The following is a 26,521-nucleotide window of genomic DNA, read 5'->3' as shown; positions in this document are numbered from 1 at the left end:
CCACACACTAGGAAGCCCCTTCGCGGGCAGGGGTGGCGGAGGGGGAAGCTTCGGAGCTGCGGTGGAGAGCACAGCAACAGGGGTGCAGAGAGCAAAATGGAGAGATTCCTGCACAGAGGATTGGTGTCGACCGGCACTCACCAGCCTGAGAGGCTTGTCTGCTCACCTGCTGGGGCGGGCGGGGCTGGGAGCTGAGGCTCAGGCTTCGGTCGGAGCACAGGGAGAGGACTGGGGTTGGTGGCGTGAACATAGCCTGCAGGGGGTTAGTGCGCCACGGCTAGCTGGGAGGGGGTCCAGGGAAAAGTCTGGACCTGCTTTCTTCCCTCTTCGTTTCCTGGTGCACGAGGAGAGGGGATTAAGAGCACTGCTTAAAGGAGCTCCAGAGACGGGCGCAAGCCGGGGCTATCAGCGCGGACCCCAGAGACAGGCATGAGACGCTAAGGCTGCTGCTGCCGCCACCAAGAAGCCTGTGTGCGAGCACAGGTCACTATCCACACCCCCCTTCTGGGGAGCCTGTGCAGCCCGCCACTGCCAGGGTCCCGTGATCCAGGGACAACTCCCCCGGGAGAACGCACGGCACACCTCAGGCTGGTGAACGTCACGCTGGCGTCTGAGGCCACAGGCTTGCCCTGCACTCCGTAACCCTCCCTCCTCCCAGCATGAGTGAGCCACAGTCTCCGAAGCAGCTGCTCCTTTAACCCCATCCTGCCTGAGCAAATGACAGACACCCTCTGGTGACCTACACGCAGAGGCGGGGCCAAATCCAAAGCTGAGCCCCAAGAGCTGTGAGAACAAAGAAGAGAAAGGAAAATCCCTCCCAGCAGCCTCTGAAGCAGCAGATTAAAGCTCCACAATCAAGTTGATGTACCCTGCATCTGTGGAATACATGAATAGACGAAGAATCATCCCAAATTGAGGAGGTGGACTTTGAGAGCAAGATTTATGATTTTCTCCCCTTTTCCTCTTTTTGTGAGTGTGCATGTGTATGCTTCTGTGTGAGATGTTGTCTGTATAGCTTTGCTTCCACTATTTGTCCTAGGGTTCTATCCATCTGTTTTTGGTTTTGTTTTCATTTTTTAAAAAAATTATTTTTTCTTAATTATTTTTTATTTTAATAACTTTATTTTATATTCTTTCTTCCTTTCTTTCCTTCCTTCCCTCCTCCCTCCCTCCCTCCTTTCTTTCCTTGCTTCCTTTCTTTTTCTTTCTTTCTACTTTTTCTCCCTTTTATTCTGAGCTGTGTGGATGAAAGGCTCTTGGTGCTGCAGCCAGGAGTCAGTGCTGGGCCTCTGAGGTGGGAGAGCCAACTTCAGGACTCTGGTCCATAAGACACCTCCCAGCTCCACATAATATCAAACGGTGAAAATCTCGCAGAGATCTCCATCTCAACACCAGCACCCAGCTTCACTCAACGACGAGCAAGCTACAGTGCTGGACATCCTATGCCAAACAACTAGCAAAACAGGAACACAACCCCATCCATTAGCAGAGAGGCTGCCTAAAATCATAAGTCCACAAGACCCCAAAACACACCACCAGACGTGGACCTGCCCACCAGAAAGACAAGATCCAGTCTCATCCACCAGAACACAGGCACTAGTCCCCTCCACCAGGAAGCCTACACAACCCACTGAACCAACCTTAGTTACTGGGCACAGACAACAAAAACAACGGGAACTATGACCATGCAGCCTGCAAAAAGGAGACCCCAAACACAGTAAGATAAGCAGAATGAGAAGACAGAAAAACACACAGCAGATGAAGGAGCAAGATAAAAGCCCACCAGACCTAACAAATGAAGAGGAAATAGGCAGTCTACCTGAAAAAGAATTCAGAATAATGATAGTAAAGATGATCTAAAATCTTGAAAACAGAATAGACAAAATGCAAGAAACATTTAACAAGGACCTAGAAGAACTAAAGATGAAACAAGCAATGATGAACAACACAATAAATGAAATTAAAAAGACTCTAGATGGGATCAATAGCAGAATAACTGAGGCAGAAGAACGGATAAGTGACCTGGAAGATAAAATAGTGGAAATGACTACTGCAGAGCAGAATAAAGAAAAAAGAATGAAAAGAACTGAGGACAGTCTCAGAGACCTCTGGGACAACATTAAATGCACCAACATTCGAATTATAGGGGTTCCAGAAGAAGAAGAGAAAAAGAAAGGGACTGAGAAAATATTTGAAGAGATTATAGTTGAAAACTTCCCTAATATGGGAAAGGAAATAGTTAATCAAGTCCAGGAAGCACAGAGAGTACCATACAGGATAAATCCAAGGAGAAATACACCAAGACACATATTAATAAAACTGTCAAAAATTAAATACAAAGAAAGCATATTAAAAGCAGCAAAGGAAAAACAACAAATAACACACAAGGGAATCCCCATAAGGTTAACTGCTGATCTTTCAGCAGAAACTCTGCAAGCCAGAAGGGAGTGGCAGGACATATTTAAAGTGATGAAGGAGAAAAGCCTGCAACCAAGATTACTCTACCCAGCAAGGATCCCATTCACATTTGATGGAGAAATTAAAACTTTTACAGACAAGCAAAAGCTGAGAGAGTTCAGCACCACCAAACCAGCTTTACAACAAATGCTAAAGGAACTTCTCTAGGCAAGAAACACAAGAGAAGAAAAAGACCTACAATAACAGACCCAAAACAATTAAGAAAATGGGAATAGGAACATACATATCAATAATTACCTTAAATGTAAATGGTCTAAATGCTCCCACCATAAGACACATTGTCTGAATGGATACAAAAACAAGACCCATTTATATGCTGTCTACAAGAGACCCACTTCAGACCTAGAGACACATACAGACTGAAAGTGAGGGGATGGAAAAAGATATTCCATGCAAATGGAAAACAAAAGAAAGCTGGAGTAGCAATTCTCATATCAGACAAAAATAGACTTTAAAATGAAGACTATTAGAAGAGACAAAGAAGGACACTACATAATGAACAAGGGATCGATCCAAGAAGAAGATAACACAATTGTAAATATTTATGTACCCAACCTAGGAGCACCTCAATACGTAAGGCAAATACTAACAGCCATAAAAGGGGAAATCGACAGTAACACATTCATAGTAGGGGACTTTAACACCCCACTTTCACCAATGGACACATCATCCAAAATGAAAATAAATAAGGAAACACAAGCTTTAAATGATACATTAAACAAGATGGACTTAATTGATATTTATAGGACATTCCATCCAAAAACAATAGAATACACATTTTGTCAAGTGCTCATGGAACATTCTCCAGGATAGATCATATCTTGGGTCACAAATCAAGCCTTGGTAAATTTAAGAAAATTGAAATTGTATCAAGTATCTTTTCCAACCACAATGCTATGAGACTAGATATCAATTACAGGAAAAGATCTGTAAAAAATACAAACACATGGAGGCTAAACAATACACTACTTAATACCGAAGTGATCACTGAAGAAATCAAAGAGGAAATCAAAAAATACCTAGAAACAAATGACAATGGAGACACGACGACCCAAAACCTATGGGATGCAGCAAAAGCAGTTCTAAGAGGGAAGTTTCAGGCAATACAATCCTACCTTAAGAAACAGGAAACATCTCAAATAAACAACCTAACCTTGCACCTAAAGCAATTAGAGAAAGAAGAACAAAACAACCCCAAAGTTAGCAGAAGGAAAGAAATCATAAAGATCAGATCAGAAATAAATGAAAAAGAAATGAAGGAAACGATAGCAAAGATCAATAAAACTAAAAGCTAGTTCTTTGAGAAGATAAACAAAACTATAAACCATTAGCCAGACTCATCAAGAAAAAAAAGGGAGAAGACTCAAATCAATAGAATTAGAAATGAAAAAGGAGAAACAACAACTGACACTGCAGAAATACAAAAGGTCATGAGAGATTACTACAAGCAACTCTATGGCAATAAAATGGACAACCTGGAAGAAATGAACAAATTCTTAGAAATGCACAACCTCCCAAGACTGAATCAGGAAGAAGTAGAAAATATGAACAGACCAAACACAAGCACTGAAATTGAAACTGTGATTAAAAATCTTCCAACAAACAAAAGCCCAGGACCAGATAGCTTCACAGGCGAATTCTATTAAACATTTAGAGAAGAGCTAACACCTATCCTTCTCAAACTCTTCCAAAATATAGCAGAGGGAGGAACACTCCCAAACTCATTCTACGAGGCCACCATCACCTTGATACCAAAACCAGACAAGGATGTCAGAAAGAAAGAAAACTACAGGCCAATATCACTGATGAACATGGATGCAAAAATCCTCAACAAAATACTAGCAAACAGAATCCAACAGCACATTAAAAGGATCATACACCATGATCAAGTGGGGTTTATTCCAGGAATGCAAGGATTCTTCAATATATGCAAATCAATCAATGTGATAAACCATGTTAACAAACTGAAGGAGAAAAACCATATGATTCTCTCAATAAATGCAGTGAAATCTTTCGACAAAATTCAACGCCCATTTATGATAAAAACCCTGCAGAAAGTAGGCATAGAGGGAACTTGAGCTCATGCAGCTCAATAACAAAAAAACAAACAACCCAATCCAAAAATGGGCAGAAGACCTAAATAGACATTTCTCCAAAGAAGATATACAGACTGCCAACAAACACATGAAAGAATGCTCAACAGCATTAATCATTAGAGCAATGCAACTCAAAACTACAATGAAATATCATCTCACACTGGTCAGAATGGCCATCATCAAAAAATCTAGAAACAATAAATGCTGGAGAGGGTGTGGAGAAAAGGGAACACTATTGCACTGCTGGTGGGAATGTGAATAGCCACTATGGAGAACAGTATGGAGGTTCCTTAAAAAACTACAAATAGAACTACCACATGACCCAGCAATCCCACTACTGGGCATATACCCTGAGAAAACCATAATTCAAAACGAGTCATGTACCAAAATGTTCATTGCAGCTCTATTTACAATAGCCAGGACATGGAAACAACCTAAGTGTCCATCATCGGATGAATGGATAAAGAAGATGCGGCACATATATACAATGGACTATTACTCAGCCATAAAAAGAAACGAAATTGAGCTATTTGTAATGAGGTGGATGGACCCAGAGTCTTGTCATACAGAGTGAAGTAAGTCAGAAAGAGAAAGACAAATACCGTATGCTAACACATATATATGGAATTTAAGAAAAAAAAATGGTCATGAAGAACCTAGGGGTAAGACGGGAATAAAGACACAGACCTACTAGAGAATGGACTTTAGGATATGGGGAGAGGGAAGGGTAAGCTCTGACAAAGTGAGGGAGTGGCATGGACATATATACACTACCAAATGTAAAATAGATAGCTAGTAGGAAGCAGCCGCATAGCACAGGGAGATCAGCTTGGTGCTTTGTGACCACCTAGAGGGCTGGGAGAGGGAGGGTGGGAGGGAGACACAAGAGGGGAGAGATATGGGGACATATGTATATGTATGACTGATTCACTTTGTTATAAAGCAGAAACTAACACACCATTGTAAAGCAATTATACTCCAATAAAGATGTAAAAAAATATTTGTGTCACCATGGTAAGTTATATATCAAAAACACATAGCAAATATTGGAGATTAAAGAAAAATACAGATTGTGAGACAGTTTCATAGTTTGTAAGAAATAACTTACGTAAGATTATGAAACCTATTAGAGGAACTATGTGCTTTTACAGTAACGTCACAGAAATGTAAAGCTTTCTCAGAATGTGATAGCCGTTAAAAGACTCAGAGCTTGTTTCATCTCAGTGTCTGGTATTTTTTCTGGAGATAAGTTAACATCTATACAATGGAAAGACTCTTCTTCACAGCACCAAGTGCTTTTATTGTCTTCCCAAGCTATACCCCAAACATACACTGCCCTCTAAGAAATAGTAAATCTATCTTGTAGTCTTAGTTATCTTAGGTTTGTCTGTTTGGCTGTTGTCAATTCCCTGAGAACAGTTGAAATACTTGACTGGTCATCTCAGATACCCACCTGTTCTGCTTTCAGTTAATGAGTCACTACTCTGTGTCCGCCTTAATATTCTGTATCCTTGGCTTATTTCAGAGTCCTGCCTTCTCTGAGTTTCCTTTCACCACATAGTAATTTCAGGGTTAAGGCCCATTGCATTCTACATTTGAATACTTGAAGAGGGGTTGCACTTTTGAGTTGTAATCATCTACTGCCTTACGTCCCTGATCATTTGGCTCTATCCTCTGCTTCTAACCAAGACATCAAAGCGTTCTGGGTAGATGTAATTACGTATACCATTTAAGGGCTAGAAAGGCAAAGTCCATAGCATTCCTTGGCTTCCTGATTCAGAATTTGTGCCTCTTCAGTCAGTGTACTGAGAAATGACACTTTCCTAGCTCCCTTGGGTACAATTTGAGCCATCCATTGCTATATCATTCCTTTCCAAATAGTTAAGGACCATACTACAGTTCCCTTCAAACATGACAATATCTCCATCCCATAGTTGTGCCTGCTAAAACAGAGAGACTAATAGTTACATGGGCTTCGAAATGAAGGTAGACAGAACCCTATATATTCTTATGTAGTACTGTGAATAGTACTTGGCTTCCCTGGAGTATCTGCTCTTTTTAAAAGAGAAAACAGAGAAACACAATCTATGAATAATTAATGAGCCAACGGGTTTGTATTCATGTTAGAGCGATGTAAATTTTTGTGGAATAAATCTGATCATAATCCTAATAGTGAAACACTCTAAGAGGGTTATGACTTACTGTGTGTGTTTCCTAATTAATGTTAGTATATTGGTATGTCGTTGTTGAATTCAGTAACAATTACTTATTAATCTCACCTTTTGCTACTGTCCCTTTAAAATGGACCAGTTTTTAGCATATTGTAGTTGTATCTATTTTAGTGACTCTTGAATTTATTCTTATCTTTTCCCTGCATCTGTATGCTTTCTGTTGTGGTAATCCGAGATACCATATTGGGTAGCTAAGATTTATGATAACTGAGGCCCCCATTTCGCAGGGGAAACCAGGGAACTCTACCACTGACCCTTAATGCTACCACCTCGGGGACTTTAAACCACTAAGGACAATGAAGGAGCGTTTGTTCTTAGCTATTTAACATTTTGGTATCCCTTATTTTAGAGGTATAATATAGGAACCAGGATGATTTTGCTCATGTGTTCTTAATTCTGGCTAGATATTAGAATCATGTTGAAAGCTTTTAAAACAAAAAATAGATGACCATACCTGTCTGAGTAACTCCCAGTGTGCAGTGTGCAGCTAGAGTTGAGGACCACTCTCACAGCTAGTGTAAGCTGGCACGTCATTCTTTAATTCTGACCCTGGTTGCTAACAAAGCGTCGTAGTCCCATCTGTTGAGCAGTTCTTGTGATTTAGAAACTTGTATCACATTTCATTTTGTGTTTGTGTTTGACAAAATATGTGAATATTTTGTCTCTTGTCTTATATTCCTTTTTGTCCCTCTCATAGATTCCCGCTTAGAACAAAAAAACATATACATGTCTTTGTGGAAGAGGACAATTAAGATGCTTACTTTTTTTTCTTAAGGTTGTATGGAGGAAACTTGGAGATGCTGCAGGTTCGTGTCCTGGAATTAGGCAGCATTTGTCTGGAAACCAGTACAAAGGACCCATGTGAGAAGGACTCTCTTTCAAACATGACATCACCACTGCCAGAGAGACAGAAGAAAAGAGTGGATTTTCACAAACCTGGACTCATGGAATAACATGGAGTGATTGTGCATTGCACATATTTTCCCTCTAAAATCTTTAGTGTAACTGAAGTTGTATTTTGTCTCTCACTTCAATGTTCACAACAGTCAATCTCAAACAAGGTAGCTTTGAAAATCACCATTTTGGTACCAATATTTTCATTAGAACTAAAAGTTTTTGACTCTTCAGATGGAAAATTGTAATTGGGAAACCTGCATGATTGGAAGAGTCCAGTAGAGCCTCTGTGGTTTTGATAGAATTGAATCATTGCATATAATGGTGGGAGTGTTCTACCATATTGTTCAAGATAAGAGGTGGTTTCCAGCTTCCCAAGTTGGAGAGTTGGTCACCTATTATATTTTAGTTAATAAAATACTAGTTCCTGATGCATAATTGATTTGAACGCAAGATAAGATTAGGTTTCTGGGATTTCGTTTTGACTTTTGAGGTGCTAAAAATACCACATAAATTTTCCTTACCAGCTAGGAGGGTAGCAGGACTTTGTCAAGTGCTTATCAGCGAGTACCATTTATTTTAATTGATCAAAGTAAATATATCTTTTCTTTTCATCTTAATGTATTGCTCATGAAGACACATCTTGGGAACACATCAACCTCCATCTTCAGTGTATTCGTTAATGTTAATATTAACAGTTTCAATTAAAGAACAAGCAAACAATTTTTCTAAGTGTTTCCAGCCGTGAGATGTTAATTTCTACAATTTAATTTCTAGACATGCTGTTATACTTAATAAACTTTCTGTAAACTTTAAAATATTGCACTGCATTTATGAAAAAAGCTTTCTTAGCCTACAGCAGTTATCTAACATTTTATGAAACTGACGCATGTCCTTCATTATTGAAGCTAAAAGCTCTTGTTCAGATTGCTTGAGGTTTGAAAAGGAGGTGTGCTAGCTTTGCTTTGCTTTCCTTATTTTTGGTGTATATATATATATTTTATATATATATATATATATATATATATAAATAGACTGTGTGTATTGGAAATGCTATGATAGGTATTTTGTGTTTATCCAAATGCAACGATAGTTTCTTGTATGAATGTGCAAGAGGCCTGTGAACGAATGCTAACTTTATATTGTAGTTTAAGATTATAAAAGTAGGAATGCAACAATTCCCAGTTTTCTTCTAAATTACTTAGATTTGATTCATAGCAGATATTCTGTCGTTGCTCTTGTTTTTAAACAGGCTCATTACACATGTATTAATTGTCATTGGTGAAGGAATTGTTACACTTTTTTGAATGTTATTGTGATGAAAAAGCAGCCCTCTGGTCTCAGAAAATATTTATGAATTAATTTGCTATAGAATTCTCTCTCTAATTATTGTAATTGGGTTACCATTTAAGCTTTTCTTTTAAAATGTTATATATTTTAAGAATATTATTACTCTATAAAAGAAAATTGCTATATTTACACCTTCTCTTGAAAAGCCTTCATCTTTAAATTGTTGTATTCCTACACTCTGAAGACATTGAAAACAAGCTTCTGTGCCTGCAGTAGAGCCTGCAGAAGCTAATACAAGGAACACTGGTCTTTTGACAAAATACTTGTGTAAATTTTGATACTGTATTAAAACTATTTTTTTAAAGTTCTGCATAAAATTGACTCATCAAGTATATGTGTTCATCTTAGCAATGATAATAAATTATTTAATCTCAGTGGTTTTTTTCTCCAAAATGTTTTTCCTAAATGGAGATTTCTAATAGTCACTAAATATCATATTACTCCTGTATGATGACAGTAATGTAGTAATACAGATGATTCATTATCTTAAATACAAGACAAAGGCATGTTTAAATATGCGCTTAATGAGGGATTTAATATTGAGATTCCTCAATTCATTATTTTCTAGTATAATGTAGTTAAAAATTTAGAATATTTAAGAATATTTAAAAATTAGTTATAAACTCTTTCCCTTGTTCTTCTAATTCATATAGAATAAGATTAAACTTCAATTATTTATTATTAAAATATTAGTAATCACAAGAAAATACACCAGAGAGAAAATACTAAAGAAATGGAAAACTCGGCATCTGTATTTAAGAAGCTTATACATTATTGGGGAAAGATAATATACACATATGACCAAGAGGTAAATTAGAGAACACACACACACACACACGCTCAGGTAGAGAACTTGGAAATCACTCACACCCTACACTTAGCATTAGTCTGGACTTTAAATGACATAGTAGATGGACAGCCCAGGGCCTGAATCTTGCTACTGCCCAATATGTTTATCAATAAGAGTGAGTGGCACCCTTCTGTTACATGACCAGCTTATTAGCTTATGATTTCATTTTCCCTGGAACAAAGGTTAATTTACATATCTTAGTAGATGATCTTCACCAGCCTTGAAGTTGACTGTCAGTCTATCAGAATCTAAGCTTCTTAAATTAATGCTTTGTAAGTTTCTAGCACATGCTCAAGGCACTACAGAAAATTTAGATCATATGTGACCTTCAGCAAAATGCGGACAGTCTAATTGGGATGATTGTTCGACAGTTCAGTTAACTTTTAATGAATGCCTACCACTACCATATGAGTAAACACACTTTGGTTCCTCACTCAGGATGCTGACTGTTCAAGAAATAATATGGAACCGTAGTATCTTGGATACCAGCAGAAGCTTCCTTTATCCTTGAGATCTAGATAAGGTTGCCTCAGACATCTATTTTCATCATCTTGAGGAAGTGCTAAGTCTCCTAGTGCCTTCCACTCATTTCCAGAGTTTTCACTCTATGTAAGCATCCTGTTGCCTCATTCTGCTTCACCTCAAGTGCAAACTGATTCTCCATTAGAAATCTTGTCACCCATTCTTGGAAAGGATCTGCCTACTTCAAGCTGTCTTACCAAAGTAAATTCCCAACAAGCTCAAGACACTTCTATGAGGAATTCATACATTGACTTCTAAAAGAAAAATTTCTCCATCTCATTACACAATTAAAGGACAATATATCAGATTGAACCATATGAGATTGCCAATATTTGTCCATCTTTGGATTATCAAAACAGCATACGGTACAACTTCGTATGATTAAGAGATTTTTGGTGGGAATAAACAATAGAAGTTTGCGTCAGCATATTGAGCTGGAGCAATATAAAGTATGCTTTACTACATGCAGCATTGAATAAAGGCCTTTGGCTTAGCGAGGCTAACTTTGGGGCGGCAAGTTCAGCACGTGACTATAATTAGCTCTGTGCATTTGAGACTTATTGAGCCTCAGTGTCCTGATGTGCTGAGTGGAGGTAACATCTATCTTGCTGAGTTACTGTAAGGTTCTTAGTAGCCTTCCTAGTTCCAAAGTTCAATGATCTTGACAGTCCACAAGAAACATTGGCAATCCTTTAAGACATAGGAGCCTAGACCCGTGAGCTGTGGCCGTTTATACCATTAGGCTAAGGGAAGGAACCACAACACTGAAGGGACTCTTATCTACCACACAGATTCTAGCTGCCCATTCGTACTTTCAAGCTCTGTTCTGTATGTATCATCAGCCTACCACAGGCCTTGCTATGACCAATCATATACTGTGATTCTGGAAATGGAGAAAAAGGACATGTGTCTGATTCTCATACAGGAACAGTATGTTTGAAAAACCATTTAATTCTGAATTTGTTTTTCATGTCACTGTAGGCATAATACTTTCAATTCAAAATGGCAGAATGAGTACCTGCTGCAGCTTCCCCCTCTTGCCTTGAACCCTAAAAATGATCGAAAAGATACTTAATAAACTCATAATTCCAGTAGAACATAAAAAGTACTGTACTCTGTGGACCAGCAATTATGATGAATTCTTGAAAGAAGGGAGACAAACACTATCTCGTTGAAGAATGGATCCATAATTCAAAGTACATGATGGAGGGTATTGTTTAAAAAGGAGGCGTGGCTGCAAGGATGTTTCAAACAAGGAAGAGTTTGATACACACATTGCATGGAGATTCTGGGATAATTGACAATAGCCAGACGTTTTGACTCCTGCATATAACCTTTCTCTCCCTGGGTCAGACATAGAACACACAGATAATTACTCACAGGCTGGAATAGAGAGTAGTAAGTATGACTGAGTCAGAGACACAGTGCAAAGTCTTTGGATTGGTAACACCCAGAGGAAAAGGGACCCTCTGTACTCAGATCCTTGGCTACTGATACACCCTGCCTAGGAGTTTGTCCCACCACCTCCTTTGCACTTAATTTAGAGAGGCTGAAGTATCTCCAAAACCCAGCGTCCTGACCTGCTTCTTTAGGCAAGTGGTAGAATAAACCCAGGAGGCTAATAGGAAATTTCAATACTAACATGAGTATACAACCAAACATCACCCAACATTTCTCTCACTGTCTTCCATTTCCTTCATCGATCCTTCCTTCTCTTTCCTAGTTGTTTTCTAACTGCTGTATTGTATGAGTTTAAATGTTAAAGGTACTTCAAAACCATCTGGAAGTAAGAAGAAATCATAAGTGAAGCACAGTCTCATTTAACTGAAATCTAAGAATCTCTTTAAAAAGCAATATCCTCTCATTTTGCATAAATGTTTCTCAGAGTTTTGATGCCCAAGTTATAATTCCATTTGGTCTTATTACCAAGAAGGTTTTCATTTCCTATCCCAGGACCTTTAGTTTTCTAGATCCTGTTCTAAAGTGATAGCATACAATATACAACATCATACTTGCCATGGCAACAACAGATTCATATGCTAATCAGGAATGCAGCACATTTGTGTTTTATAGAAGCACAAAGGCCTCTAAAATTGGCCTTTGATTCTATGGGCCATTGTTGGGTGTGGGCCAAGCTGGATGGGCTTAATACAGCATTATACAAAATCTGTTTTCCCTTTGCAAAAATCTGGATTAGATATGAATGGGTTTCTGACAGTCCAGATAACAGTCTCTGGGGCTTTTTCTTTCTTTTTTTTTTTTTTTTTAATAACCATCACCATTCCCCAGGCTCAGTCTAGCCCTACCACTCAATATTGAACACATTGATTGGCTACCCAAGATTCAGTTTTCTCTTTTTCCTAAGACAGTTCTCCTTTGGTGTAGAAAGACAATGCTCTTCTACACTGTCCAAGAGAGTCAGGAGAAGTGTTTCCAACTCCATAGCTGAATCTTATTTTAAGGCCTAGACTCACAAAGTCCATCTTGGTAATCTCATCCTACTTGCTAGTAATTGATTCAGGAAGCCAATCTTCAGCCAATCAGCACACAGCATTCCTATGGCCCAACTGTGGCAACATGGTCTAACAAGGCTCATCTAAATTCTTGGGGAAGAAAGTTTATTTTGTGGGTAGGGGAGAGGCTTTTTTTTCTCTTGTTGGATATATAAGGAAGAGTTGTCTGTTGCAAAAAGCTATGTTGGCTGTTATTGAGAAGTCATCCAGAGGAGAAAGCATGCATACAGTTAAGGGGAGGGCCAAGAGAACTGGGGAGAAAGGGAGCTGAACTTTGATTATACCTTGTCTGGAGTCCACCCTACTTCTGGACTCTCAGAGAGATTCCAATTTTCCTTACTGTTTTTGATTTGGGATTCTTTTACTGACTAATATTGTACACTTTAAATGTTATGAATTGAATATCTGGTCTCCTGATGTGGAAAACTGCAGGATATTCTATGATGATGGCTTAGTTGTATTGGGAAGAACAAGGAGTGTGTTCAAACAACTGATTCCTCTAACTACTGTCACAAAAGAGAGGTTCTGTGTTATCTTTATGTAGTCGAATAAAAAGAAATTAGCAAGAAGGGAGATCAAGATGGTGGACGATGTGGAGCTTATTTCCCCCCCCACAGACACCTCAAAAATATATCTGCAGGTGGAACAATTCCCATGGAAAACTAACTGGAAACTGGCAGAAAGACTCATAAAACCAATGCTGAGGGGACTTCCCTGGCGGTTCAGTGGTTAAGACTCTGTGCTTCCAAGGCAGGGGGCATGGATTCGATCCCTGGTCGGGGAACTAAGATCCCACACACTGCATGGCATGGACAAAAATGAATAAATAAATAAATAAAATTTTTAAAAAGACAACAATGCTGCAAGAAAGATACACACGTATTTGGGTAGGATAGGAAGAGAAGCATTGGGTCAGGATCTGTGCCCCTTGGAGGGGACCAAGAGGAAAAGGGAGATTGCACAGGCAGACAGTCACCCTGGGTAGTGAGTGGGTCGAGCCACAGACTGGGTATCCCAGTCCTGGGGTCCTATGTATAGGAGACAAGCCCATTTGGCTAATTGGAAAAGCATTGGGACAGATAGACTGGAGAAGTCTAGACTCCACTCCTGAGGAGTGTGCATGTGCTGGTTTGCCCCCCGGCGTGGCAGAGAAAGGTCCCTAGCCCAAGCCAAGTGAACGCTCTGGCCCTGCTCACTCCCTGCCATAGTCTAGCACTAGATCCAGGGTGGCCACAGCAGGGGAAAAATGCCACCATGGGCTTTGTATGAGCAGAGCCCCGGATGCCTACACAGGCAGAGCATTGGACCTCTGTAAAGCACACAGGCTCTCCTTGCTTCAGCACTCCCCTCCTTTGGGGCAAAGGTCCCAGTGTGGGGAGAAGGAAAAACACACGATTAAAGCGAACAGAGCTAGCTTGAGCCCAACTCTCAGATCTTCTATTGTAGCAACTTGCGAGAAGACCCACACCCCTGACAGGGCAGTGATGGCCACTGAGCAGAAAGGAAGTCCCGCCTCACACCCCTCTCAGACTCTAGCTCTTCTATCACCAGCCACACCCCCTACCAAGGTGATAGCTGCCAGCACTCCCTGAGAAAAGACATGACTGGCATCCACATCAAATTCAGCCCTATCACCAAGGCACTGAGCACATGCAGTTTACATAGGTACACTCCCACATAAGAACACCCCTTCAAGACCAAAGTAGGTAGCTATTTCACCTAAATTCGTAGAGACAGAGAAAGTTAAATAAAATGAAAAGGGAAAGGAACTAAGCTTAATTGAAAGAGCAAGAGAAAACCTCTGAAAAAATAATGAAACAGAAATAGGCAATTTACCAAACAGCTAATTCAAAATACTGGTAATAATACGGCTAACTGAATTAGGGAAGAAGATTGATCTAAACACAGATTATTTTCATGAGGAACTAGAAATTATAAAGAAGCAGCAAACAAGAATAGATAATTCAATATGTGAGAATAGCATACTAAATGACACAGAAGAATGCATAAGTGATCTGGAAGATAGAATAATAATGGCAATCATCCAATCAGAACAGCAGACAATTGAAACAATATGAGTACAACATATGAGATCTCTGGTATAACATCAAAGGTGCCAACATTTGCATTATAGGGGTTCCAGAAGGAAAAGAAAGAAAGAAGGGTTCTGAAAAACTGATTGAAGAAATTATGGCTGAAAACTTCTCCAACCTAAAGAAGGAAAAAAAAATCTAGGTATAGGAAGCACAGAGGTCCCAAATCAAGATGAACCCAAATAGACCTATACCAAGACATAATTAAAACGGCAAAAGTTAAAGATAGAAAGAGAATTCTAAAAGCAGCAAGAGAAAAAGTCATATCCAAGGGAATCCCCATAAGGCAAATCAATGTGATACACCACATTAAAAAAAGGAAAGACAAAAACCACCTGATCATCTCAATAGATGCAGAAAAAGCATTTGACAAAATTCAACATCTATTCATGATAAAAACTCTCACCAAGGTAGGTATAGAGGGAACAAATCTCAACATATAAAGGCCATTTTTGACAAACCCACAGCCAACATCATACTTAAAAGTGAAAAAGCTTAAAATATTCCTGCTATATTTAGAAACAAGACAAGGATTTCTACTCTCACCACTTCATTAAACATAGTAGAAGAAGTTTTAGTCACAGCAATAGAAATAAAAGTTATCCAAATTGGAAAGGAAGAGGTAGAACTGTCAGTATTTGTAGTTGACATAATACTTTATATGAAGAACTCTAAAGTCTCTAACAAAAATCTGTTAGAACTAATAAATGAATTCAGCAAGGGTGCAGGATACAAGATTAATATACAGAAATCTGCTGTGTTTTTATACACTAATAATAAATTATCAGAAAGTAAAAAAAAAATTCCTTTTTAAAACACATCAAAAAGAATAAAATACCTAGGAGTAAACTTAACCATGGAAGTGAAATACCTATACTCTGAAAACTATAAAACACTGAGGAAGGAAATTGAAGGTGATACAAAGAAATGGAAAGATACCCTATGCTCTTGGATTGGAAGAATTAATATTGTTAAAATGGCCATACTACTGAAAGCAATCTATAGATTTAGTGCAATTCCTATCAAAATACCCTTGATATTTTTCACAGAACCACAACAAATAATGTTTAAATTCATATAGAACCACAAAAGACCTCAAATTTCCAAAGCAATCTTGAGAGAAAAGAAGAAATCTGGAGTTATAACCATTCCAGACATCAGACAACAAAGCTACAGTAATCAAAACAGCATGGTACTGGCATAATAAAAGACATATAGATCAATGGACCAGAATAGACAGCTCAGAAGTAAACCCCCACACATACAGTCAATTAACCTATGACAAAAGAGGCCAGAATAATGCAGAAAACAATGCAGAAAAGACAGTTTATTCAACAAGTGGTGCTAGGAATACTGGACAGCCACGTGATTAGAATATTCCCTCATGCCTCGTACAAAAGTAAACTCAAAATGGTTGAAAGACCTAAATGTAAGAATGGAAAGCATACAACTCCTAGAAGAGCACATATGCACAACACTCTGACATAAACTGTAGCAGTATTTTCTTGGCCCGATCTCTGAAGTCAAGAGAAATTTTGCTTTTGCAAAAATAAATAAATGTGGCCTAATTAAATTTAAAAGCTTTCACACAGCAAAGGAAACCATCTAAAAAAAAGACAACCTAAAGAATGGGAGAAAATATTTGCAAATGATGCAACCAACAGGGGGTTAATATCTAAAATATACAAGCAGCTCATACAACTCAATATCCAAAAAACAAATAACCCAGAGAGAGCAGGATCAAGATGGTGAACTAGCAGGACAAGGAGTTCATCTCCCCCCACAAACATCAAGAATATATCTATATATGGGACAATTCTTACAGAAAACTGACTGGAAACAGGCAGAACTCCTATATAACCAAAGCTGCAAGAAAGATCTCCATGTAAGAGGGTAGGACAGAAGAAAGTCATTGGGTTAGGACCTGCACCCCTGCGAAGGATCTGAAAGGAAGGGAAGGTCTGCTCTGGAGAACCCTCACCCTCACCCAAGCCACAATCTGGGCATCCCAGTCCTGGGGGCCTACATGGAGGAGACAAGCCGCCTTAACTGATGGGAGAACCACTGGGACAGACAGAAGGGCTGGAGAAACCTAGACTCTACTCACGAGGAGTGCATGTGTGCTGGTTTGCCAACAATCATGGTGGAGAGAGCCTTGTACTGTGGGCTCTCACCTCACTGCCACACTCCCCAATCCAAACAGGGCAAACACCCCGGCTCTGCGCACTCCACACCAAACCTTGGTATGGTCCTGGGAAAAGACTTAGTCTAGGTACACAGACACAGATAGGTATCTGGGATGTGATCTGAGTGGGGCAGTGGGGACAATTGTCAGCACACACAAAAGGCAATGGCACAGGGGCACACTGCAGCTTAGAGCTGGAACACTGGCAGACAAGCCCGGAGACGGGACTCAGAATCTAGCTGTGCAGAGATAGCCTGGGGGACTTGGGTGTGGTTCAGGCAGGGCAGCATCAGCCATGCAGTGCAGGAGCATGCAATGGTTCATCTCATAGTGAGACCACCCTGGTCCTGCCCACTCTACACCGAAGCTTAGTGCTGGATCTGGGGCAGACAGGTCCTGGGAGAAGACTACCACAGAAGCAGCCCAGGTCTTAGGCAGCACTGCAGCCACCTCAATTCCTGCATTCAGAATGCCCTAACCTCAGGCCCAGCCTACTCCACACCACAGCCTTGCACTAGATCTGGGATGAACACAAGAGGGGAAGGGATGTGTCTTTGGTCTGCTTCTGAGCAGAGTTGCAGACACCTACACAGGAAGTGCCTATGTCCTCTGTGACCTCATGGGTATCGCTTCAGCAATCACCTCCTTTGGGGCAGGATATGCACTCAAGGGCAATGAAGCCTGATTGAACATGACCTTCAGGGCTTCTACTCCAATAACTGGAGAGCAGACTCCACTCCTGACAGAGCAGTGACAGCTGCAGAGCAGAGAGCAAGTCTTACATCACACCCTGTACAGGCTTTATCTCCTCCCACGCCAACCACACCCCCTATCAAGGGGATAAAGTCCAGCACACCCTGAGGAAAGATGTGGCTGGAGTCTATATCAAAACCAGCCCTCACACCAAAGACATTGAACACACACAGTGTACACAAGGATGCTCCCACGTAAAAAACATCCCTTCAAGACCACAGTAAAGTTAAGGAAAATAAAAAGGCAGAAGAATTACTCCCAACTAAAGGAGCAAGAGAAATTCCCTGTAAGAACAAATAATGAACAGACCCTGAGTTCAAAAAGGTCATAATAAAAATGCTAACTGAATTAAGAAAAATTATCAATAGAAATGCAGATCACTGTAACAAGGAACTAGAAAGTATAAAGATAACCCAATCAATAACAGAAAATTCAATTGCTGAGATAAAAAGCAATCTAGAAGCAATGAACAGTCAACTAAATGACCCAAAAAAATGCTTAAGTGTTCTGGAAAATAGAATAATGGAAATCACCCAATTAGAACAGCAGAAAGACAAATAAAAAAAAAAAAGTAACACACAAGATCTATGGGATAACATAAAGCATGAAACTTATACATAATACGTGTTCCAGAAGAGAAAGAAGGGAATTGAAGAAATTATGACTGAAAACTTCCCAAACCTAAAGAAGGAAATAGCTATCCAGGGATAGGAAGCACAGAGGGTCCCAAACAAGGTGAACCCAAACAGACTCACACCAAGTCATACTGTAATTTAAATGGCAAAAGTTAAATATAAAAAGAGAATTCTAAAAGCAACAAGAGAAAAAGTCATATACAAGGGAATCCCCATAAAGCTACCAGCTGATTTCTCTACAGAAACTTTACAGGCCAGAAGGGAGTGGCATCGTGTATTCAAAGTCCTGAAAGGGAAAAACCTACAATCCAGGATACACTACCCAAGAAGATTATTATTTAGAATAGGAGAGATAAAGAACTTCTCAGACAAGCAAAAGCTAAAAGAATTCAGCCATACTAAACCTACCCTAAAAGGAATACTGAAGGGTCTTCTCTAAATAGAAAAGAAGCAAGAATCTAAAGGAAAGGGAAAATCCCAATACAAAAGGCAAATATCATATATTGTAAGGATTGAAAATCATTTAAATAAGCCAATATGTGGATTAAAAACAGTCAAAGTTGTAAAAGTATTTATAACTACAATAAGAAGTAAAAGGATATGCATTAAGATGTAAAATAGAACATCAGAATCACAAAATGTGAGGGAGGGGAGTATAAATATGTAGATCTTTTAGAATGTGTTTGAAATTGAATGACTATCAATTTAAAGCAAATAGATATAGTGATGGGTCAACATTCTTGAACTCCATGGTAACCACAAATCAAAAATATACAGTAGGGCTTCCCTGGTGGCACAGTGGTTGAGAGTCCACCTGCTGATGCAGGGGACACGGGTTCGTGCCCCGGTCTGGGAAGATCCCACATGCCGTGGAGCAGCTAGGCCCGTGAGCCATGGCCGCTGAGCCTGCGCGTCCGGAGCCTGTGCTCCGCAATGGGAGAGGCCACAACAGTGAGAGGCCCGCGTACCGCAAAAAAAAAAAAAAAAAAAAAAAAAAAAAAAAAAAAAATATATATATATATATATATATATATATATATATATATATATATACACACACACAATAGATTTATAAAACCAAAAAGAAAGGAACTCAAGCATACTACAAAAGAAAATCATCAAACCACAACAGGAAAAAAAAAAGAAGAAAAAAATGAACAAAGAAGAACTACAATAACAACTAGAAAACAAGGATCAAAATGGCAGTAAGTATATACCTATCAATAATTACATTAAATAACAAAGGACTAAATGATCCAATAAAAAGACTGAGTGGCAAATTGGATTAAAAAAGAACGTGCAATATGTTGCATACAAGAGACTCTCTTCAGGGTGAAAGACAGACTACAGTGAGGGGGTGGAAAAAAATATTTCTTGCAAAGGGAACTGACAAGAAAGTGGGGGTAGCAATACCCATATCAGACAAAATAAACTTTAAAACAAAGGCCATAAAGACATAGAAGGGCAGTATATAACAATATAGGTATGAATTCATTGAGAATATTATACTGGTTCACCTATATACACCAAATAGAGAGGCACCTAAATAAAGCAAATACTAACAAAAGGAGAAACTGACAGTAATACAGTAATAATAAGAGATTTTAACACTGCAGTGACATCAATGGACAGACCATCCTGACAGAAAATCAATAAGGCAGAACTCCTAAATGACAAAATAGACCAGTTGGACTTAATTGATATCTATAGAACTTTACATCCCAAAACAGGAGAATATACATTATTTTCAAGTGTGCATGGAACGTTCTCTAGGAAAGACCACATACTAGGTCAAAAAACAAGGCTCAAGAAATTTAAGAGGCTAGAAATTATTTCAAGCATAATTCCTGACCAAGATATTTGAAAGTAGAAGTCAACACAGAAAGAAAAATGGGAATAGAGTGAACACATGAAGACTAAACAACATGCTACCAAAAAGCCAATCGGTCAATGATGAAATAAAAAAAAAAGAAATTATAAAATACCGTGAGACAAAAGAAAATGAAAATACAACTTTACACAATCTATGGGATGAAGCAAAAGCAGTTGTAAGAGGTTCATAGCAATACAGGCCTCCCTGAAGAAACAAGAAAAATCTTAAGTAACAACCTAATCTATCACCTAAAAGAGTTAGAAAAATAAGAACAAACAAAGCCCAAAGTCAGCAGAAGGAAGGAAATAATAAAGATCAGAGAGGAAATAAATAAAACAAATACCAAAAAACAACAGAAATGATCAATAAAAACAAGAGCTGGTTTTTTGAAGAGATAAACAAAATCAACAAACCTCTAGGCTCACCAGGAAGAAGAGAGAGGTTGCAAATAAACAAAATAGGAAGTGAAACAAGAGAAATAACAACCCATAACATAGAAATACAAAAAAATCCTAACAGAATACCATCAACAGTTATATACCAACAAATTGGATAACCTAGAAGAAATGGAAAGATATTCCATGCTCTTGGATTGGAAGAATTAATATTGTTAAAATGGCCATACTACCCAAATCAATCTACAGATTTAATGCAAACCATATCAAAATATCAATGACACTTTTCTCAGAGCTAGAACAAATAATTTCAAAATTCATATGGAACCATAAAAGACTAAGACTTGTCAAAGCAATTCCCAGGAAAAAGAAAGCTGGATGTATAACCCTTCCAGACTTCAGATTATACTACAAATCTACAGTAACCAAAACAGTGTGATAGTGGCACAAAAACAGACATATAGATCAATGGAAGAGAACAGAGAGACCAGAAATAAACCCATGCACATACGGTCAATTAATCTATGACAAAGGAGGCAAGAATATGCAATGAAGAAAAGACAGTCTCTTCAACAAATATTGTTAAGAAAGCTGGGCATCTACATGTAAATCAATAAACACTCCCTTATACTATATACTCAAACTCAAAATGGTTTAAAGACCTAAATATAAGACATGACATCATAAAACTCCTAAAAGAAAACATAGGCAAAACATTCTGTGACATAAATCGCTGCAATATTTTCTTAGATCAGACTCCTAAAGCAAAAGAAATAAAAGCAAAAATAAACAAATGGGGCCTAATCAAATTTAAAAGCCTTTGCACAGCAAAGGAAACCATCAACAAAATGAAAAGGCAACATATGCAATGGGAGAAAATATTTGCAACTGACAAAGGATTAATATCCAAAATATAAAAACAGCTCATTCAACCCAATATAAAAAAAATAAAATAAATCAACAACCCAATCAAGAAATGGACAGAAGACTTAAAAGACATTTTTTTTCCCCCAGAGAACACATACAGATGGCTAACAAGCACATGAAAAGATACTCATCATTGTTAATTTTTATAGAAATGCAAATGAAAACCACAATCACCTCACACCAGTCAGAATGGCAATCATCAAAAAGTCTACAAATAAAAATGCTGAAAGGGTATGGAGGAAAGAGTACCCTCATACACTGCTGGTTGGAATGTAACTTGGTGCAGCTGCTGTGGAAAATATAGTATGAAGCTTCCTTAAAAAACTAAAAATAGGGCTTCCGTGGTGGCGCAGTGGTTGAGAATCTGCCTGCTAATGCAGTGGACACGGGTTCGAGCCCTGGTCTGGGAGGATCCCACATGCCACGGAGCAACTAGGCCCGTGAGCCACAACTACTGAGCCTGTGCATCTGGAGCCTGTTCTCTGCAACAAGAGAGGCCGTGATAGTGAGAGGCCCGTGCACCGCGATGAAGAGTGGCCCACGCTTGCCACACTGGAGAAAGCCCTCGCACAGAAACAAAGACCCAACACAGCAAAAATAAACAAACAAATAAATAGATAAATCTGTTCTTTAAAAAAAAAAAAAAAAAACTAAAAATAGAGCTACCATATTATCCAGCAATCCCACTCCTGTGCATAGATCTGGGAAAAAATGAAAATTCTAATTCGAAAAGATACATGCACCCCAATATTTACAGCAGCACTGTTTACAATAACCAGGATATGGAAACAACCCAAGTGCCCATCAATAGATGATTGGCCTAAGAAGAACTGGTATATATTCAATAAATATACAATGGAATATTACTCAGCCATAGAAAACAGTAAAATATTACCATTTGCAGCAACATGGATAGACCTAGAGAATATTATGCTTAGTGAAATAGAGAAAGACAAACACTATATGATATTACTGATATGTGGAATCTCAAAAATAATCCAAATGAATCTATATACAAAAACAGACTCACTGACAAGAAAACAAACTTATGGTTACTAAAGGGGAGGGGGGCGATGGACAAATTTAGGAGTATAGGATTAAGAGATACAAACTACTATACATACAATATATAAGCAACAAGAATTTACCATACAGCACAGGGAATTATATCCAATATCTTGTAATAACCTATAATGGAATATACTCAGCAAAAAAAAAAAAAAAAAAAAAAAGGAATCACTATGCTATATACTTGAAACTAATGCAATATTGTAAGTCAACCAGAATTCAATAAAGAAAAAATAACCCAATCATTAAATGTCCAGAAAACGTGAATAGACCTTTTTTCAAAGAATACATACAAATGGCTAACAGGCACATAAAAAGATGCTCAACATCACTAATTATTAGAGAAAGGCAAATCAAGACAACAATGAGCTATCACCTCACATCTATCAGAATGGCCATCATCAAAACGTCTATAAATAACAAATGCTGATGAGGACGTGGAGAAATGAGAACCCTTGCACACTGTTTGTGGGAATGTAAATTGCTGCAGCCACTACTGAAACAGTATGAAGGTTTCTCAAGAAACTAAAAATTGAACTACCATCTGATCCAGCAATTCCACTCCTGGGTATATGCCCAGAAAATATGAAAACAGTAATTTGAAAAGATACTTGCACCCCAAAGTTCATAGCAGCACTATTTACAATAGCCAAGACATGAAATAAACCCAACTGCCCAACCAACAACAGACATTTGGATTAAGAAGATGTGGTACATACATACATATATACATACACAATGGTATATCAGCCGTAAACGGAATGAAATATTGCCATTTGCAGCAACATGGATGGACCTAGAGAATATTATGCTTAGTGAAATCAATCAGAGAGTGACAAATTCTGTATGATATCACTTATATGTGGAATCTCAAAAATACAAATGAATGTATATGTAAAACAGGAAGACGCATAGATATAGAAAACAAACTTATGGTCACCAAACAGGAGAGGAAGTGGGGAGGGCCCAGATAGGGGTATGGGATTAACAGATACAAATTACTATGTATAAAATTGATAAGCAACAAAGATTTACTGTATAGCACTGGATATTAGGGCCATTACCTTGTAAGTATAATCTGCAAAAATACTGAATCACTATGTTCCACACCTGAAAGTGTCAACTATGCTTTGATTTAAAAAAAATTACAGGGCTTCCCTGGTGGCGCAGTGGTTGAGAGTCCTCCTGCTGATGCAGGGGACACAGGTTCGAGCCCTGGTCCGGGAAGATCCCACATGCCGCGGAGCGGCTGGGCCCGTGAGCCATGGCCGCTGAGCCTGCGCGTCCGGAGCCTGTGCTCCGCAACGGGAGAGGCCACAGCAGTGAGAGGCCCACGTACCGCCAAAAAAAAAAAAAATTACATGTGGTGCTTCATGGCCTTCCTCATTCCTTTTCCTTATTTTCATCAATTTTGTCACTCCTCTCCTGACCCCTCCCCTCCTCCAATGCATCTGGGAGAAAAAAGTAAAACAGTGCTGAGGCAGAGACTCAACAGTAAATGAAGACTACTTATAGCAATGCAGTGGGGAGAGTGAGAAGCAGTATTTTCAGCCCCTATGCTGGGGGCTGAGGAGACAGGGGGAGAGGAGATGGAGGGACCAGGATGGTGGATGAGAGAGGGCCCCTGAAGAAACTGAAGAAATCCTAGAAGTTTTAGAGTTTCCAAGAAGTAAAGTGGACCAGAGATGTTAATAAAACTCTGGACTTGGAGTTTGCCCATTTTTCCAAATTATAAAATATTTCAAAGATTTAGTGAAAAATGTTTTAAAAAATGCTGACATTTTGCTAATATTTGAGTCACTCTTAACAGAAAACATTTTTTAAAGTCTCCTTTGAACTCTCTTCCTTATTCATCTCCTTCTGCCCATTCTAGAAGCAAAATCTGTTCCAGAGTTGATACGTATCCTTTCCACTCATAGATTTATAACATAAATACGTTCATACATATAGAAAATTATTCTTGGGTTTTATGCATTTACATAAATGTCATCCTGCAACTTTTTCATGTAACATTTGAGATGTGTACACATTAATTCATGAGGATCTAATTCATATTTTTAAATTGCTGCATAATTTTCATTGAAAGAACTTATTACCCAAAGTCAGATTATTTTAGATTATAATAGCAAAATAATCTATAGTAGCAAAATAAACAATGTTCAGTGAAAACCTGTGTGCAATTCTCTTTGTGCACCTGTGCCAGAGTTTCTAGAAGTATACACTTGGAAGTAGAATAACTTGTTTCCAGGGTGTGAATGTCTTCAACTACAAGATATTGCCAGATGTCCTCTGGAGTGGTTGTGTCTGCTTATCAGTAGAGTATCCAGGAGATCTAGTTCCCCATGTACTTAACATTTGGTACATACTACCTTTTACAGTTTTTGCCGATCTGATAGGCATAAAATAGTATCTCATCGTTGTTTCAGTCTGCTTTACCCCTATTGTTAGTGAGATTAACCATCATAATGTTTATTGGCCTGTAGGTTTTCCTCTTGAAGGCCACGTACTTTAATCATTTGTCTACTAGGTTGTCTTTAATTTTTAAGAGCTTTGTATATTCTGTTTATTACGTCTTTGAGGGTTTTATGCATTGCATATATCTTCTCTATTTTCATCGTATTATTTCTTGTAGAGAAGCTTTTAATGTTTATGTAGTAAAAAATTTTAGTATTCCTTCATGACTTTTGCTTTTTTACATTTTAAGAAAATCTTAAGGAGATTGGCCAAGATGGAGTAGAAAGGCCCTGAGTTCACCTCTTCTCACAGGCACATCAAAATCATGTATTTGCAGAACAACCATAGATGAAAAAGACCAGAACCTACCAGAAAAGATCTTCTACAACTAAAGATATAAAGAAGAAACCACAGTGAGATAGGTAGGAGGGGTGGAGTCACAATAGTCAAGTCCCAAATGCCCCTGGGTAGGCAACTCACAAAATGGGAGAATATCTACAACTGCAGAGGTTCTCCCAAAGGGGTGAAAGATCTGAGACCCACGTTGGGCTCTCCAGACTGAGGTTCCTGCACTGTGAAGACAAGACCCCAGAGCATTTGCCTCTGAAGGCCAGTGGGGCTTACTTTTAGGAGTCCCAGAGGGCTGGAGGAAATAGAGACTTCAATCTCAAAGGGCACAGGCAGAATCTCACACACTCTGGGACCCAGGGCAAAGGCAGTAATTTGATCTGAACCTAGGTCAGACCTACCTGCTTATCTTAGAGAGTTTCCTGGAGAGGCAGGAGGCAACTGCAGCTCACCCTGGGGACACAGATACCAGTGGCAGCTATTTTGGGGAGCTCATTCTACCACATGGACACAGGTGCTGGCAAGGGCCATGTTAGAATACTCCCTCTAGCTTACTAGCCCCAGAACCCAGCCACACCCTGGACCAACAGCCTATAAGTGCCAGTGCTGGGACGCCTCAGGCCATAGAACCAGTCCCACTACCAGCAGACAGGCTTCCTTAAGACTTCCTGAGCCTAACGCTACCCCTGGAAACAGCCCTGCCCACCAGAAGGCCCAGGACACAGCCACACACAACAGTATGTAGGCACTAGACCATAAACCTCCAGGGACTTCCAACCAGACAATCTGGGACCTAGCTCCACCCACCAGTGCACAGGCATCAGCCCCAGAATCTCCTGAGTCCTGGCCCTGTCCT

At 39.0% G+C, this 26,521-nt stretch overlaps 1 protein-coding gene and 1 long non-coding RNA gene across 6 annotated transcripts in view; one reads left to right on the top strand and one right to left on the bottom strand.

Moving 5' to 3' along the window:
• Positions 1–9,355, top strand: part of CCDC85A (coiled-coil domain containing 85A) — a 203,683-nt gene extending 194,328 nt beyond the window's left edge. For all 3 annotated transcript variants that reach the window (XM_079940854.1, XM_079940853.1, XM_079940855.1), the window contains one exon: positions 7,581–9,355. In XM_079940854.1, coding sequence (XP_079796980.1) covers positions 7,581–7,670 — 90 coding nt within the window. In that variant the 3' untranslated portion in view covers positions 7,671–9,355. The remainder of the gene's footprint in view (positions 1–7,580) is intronic.
• LOC307196118 overlaps positions 1–26,521 on the bottom strand; it is a 1,219,527-nt gene that overhangs the window by 30,720 nt on the left and 1,162,286 nt on the right. For all 3 annotated transcript variants that reach the window (XR_013831038.1, XR_013831039.1, XR_013831040.1), the window contains one exon: positions 7,567–7,701. This is a non-coding gene — a long non-coding RNA (uncharacterized lncRNA). The remainder of the gene's footprint in view (positions 1–7,566; positions 7,702–26,521) is intronic.

The sequence above is a fragment of the Stenella coeruleoalba genome, assembly GCF_951394435.1.
Source record: "Stenella coeruleoalba genome assembly, chromosome: 13".
Lineage (NCBI taxonomy): Eukaryota > Metazoa > Chordata > Mammalia > Artiodactyla > Delphinidae > Stenella > Stenella coeruleoalba.
Note: the sequence above shows the minus strand (reverse complement) of the source record. Positions and strands in the feature narration are given on the sequence as shown.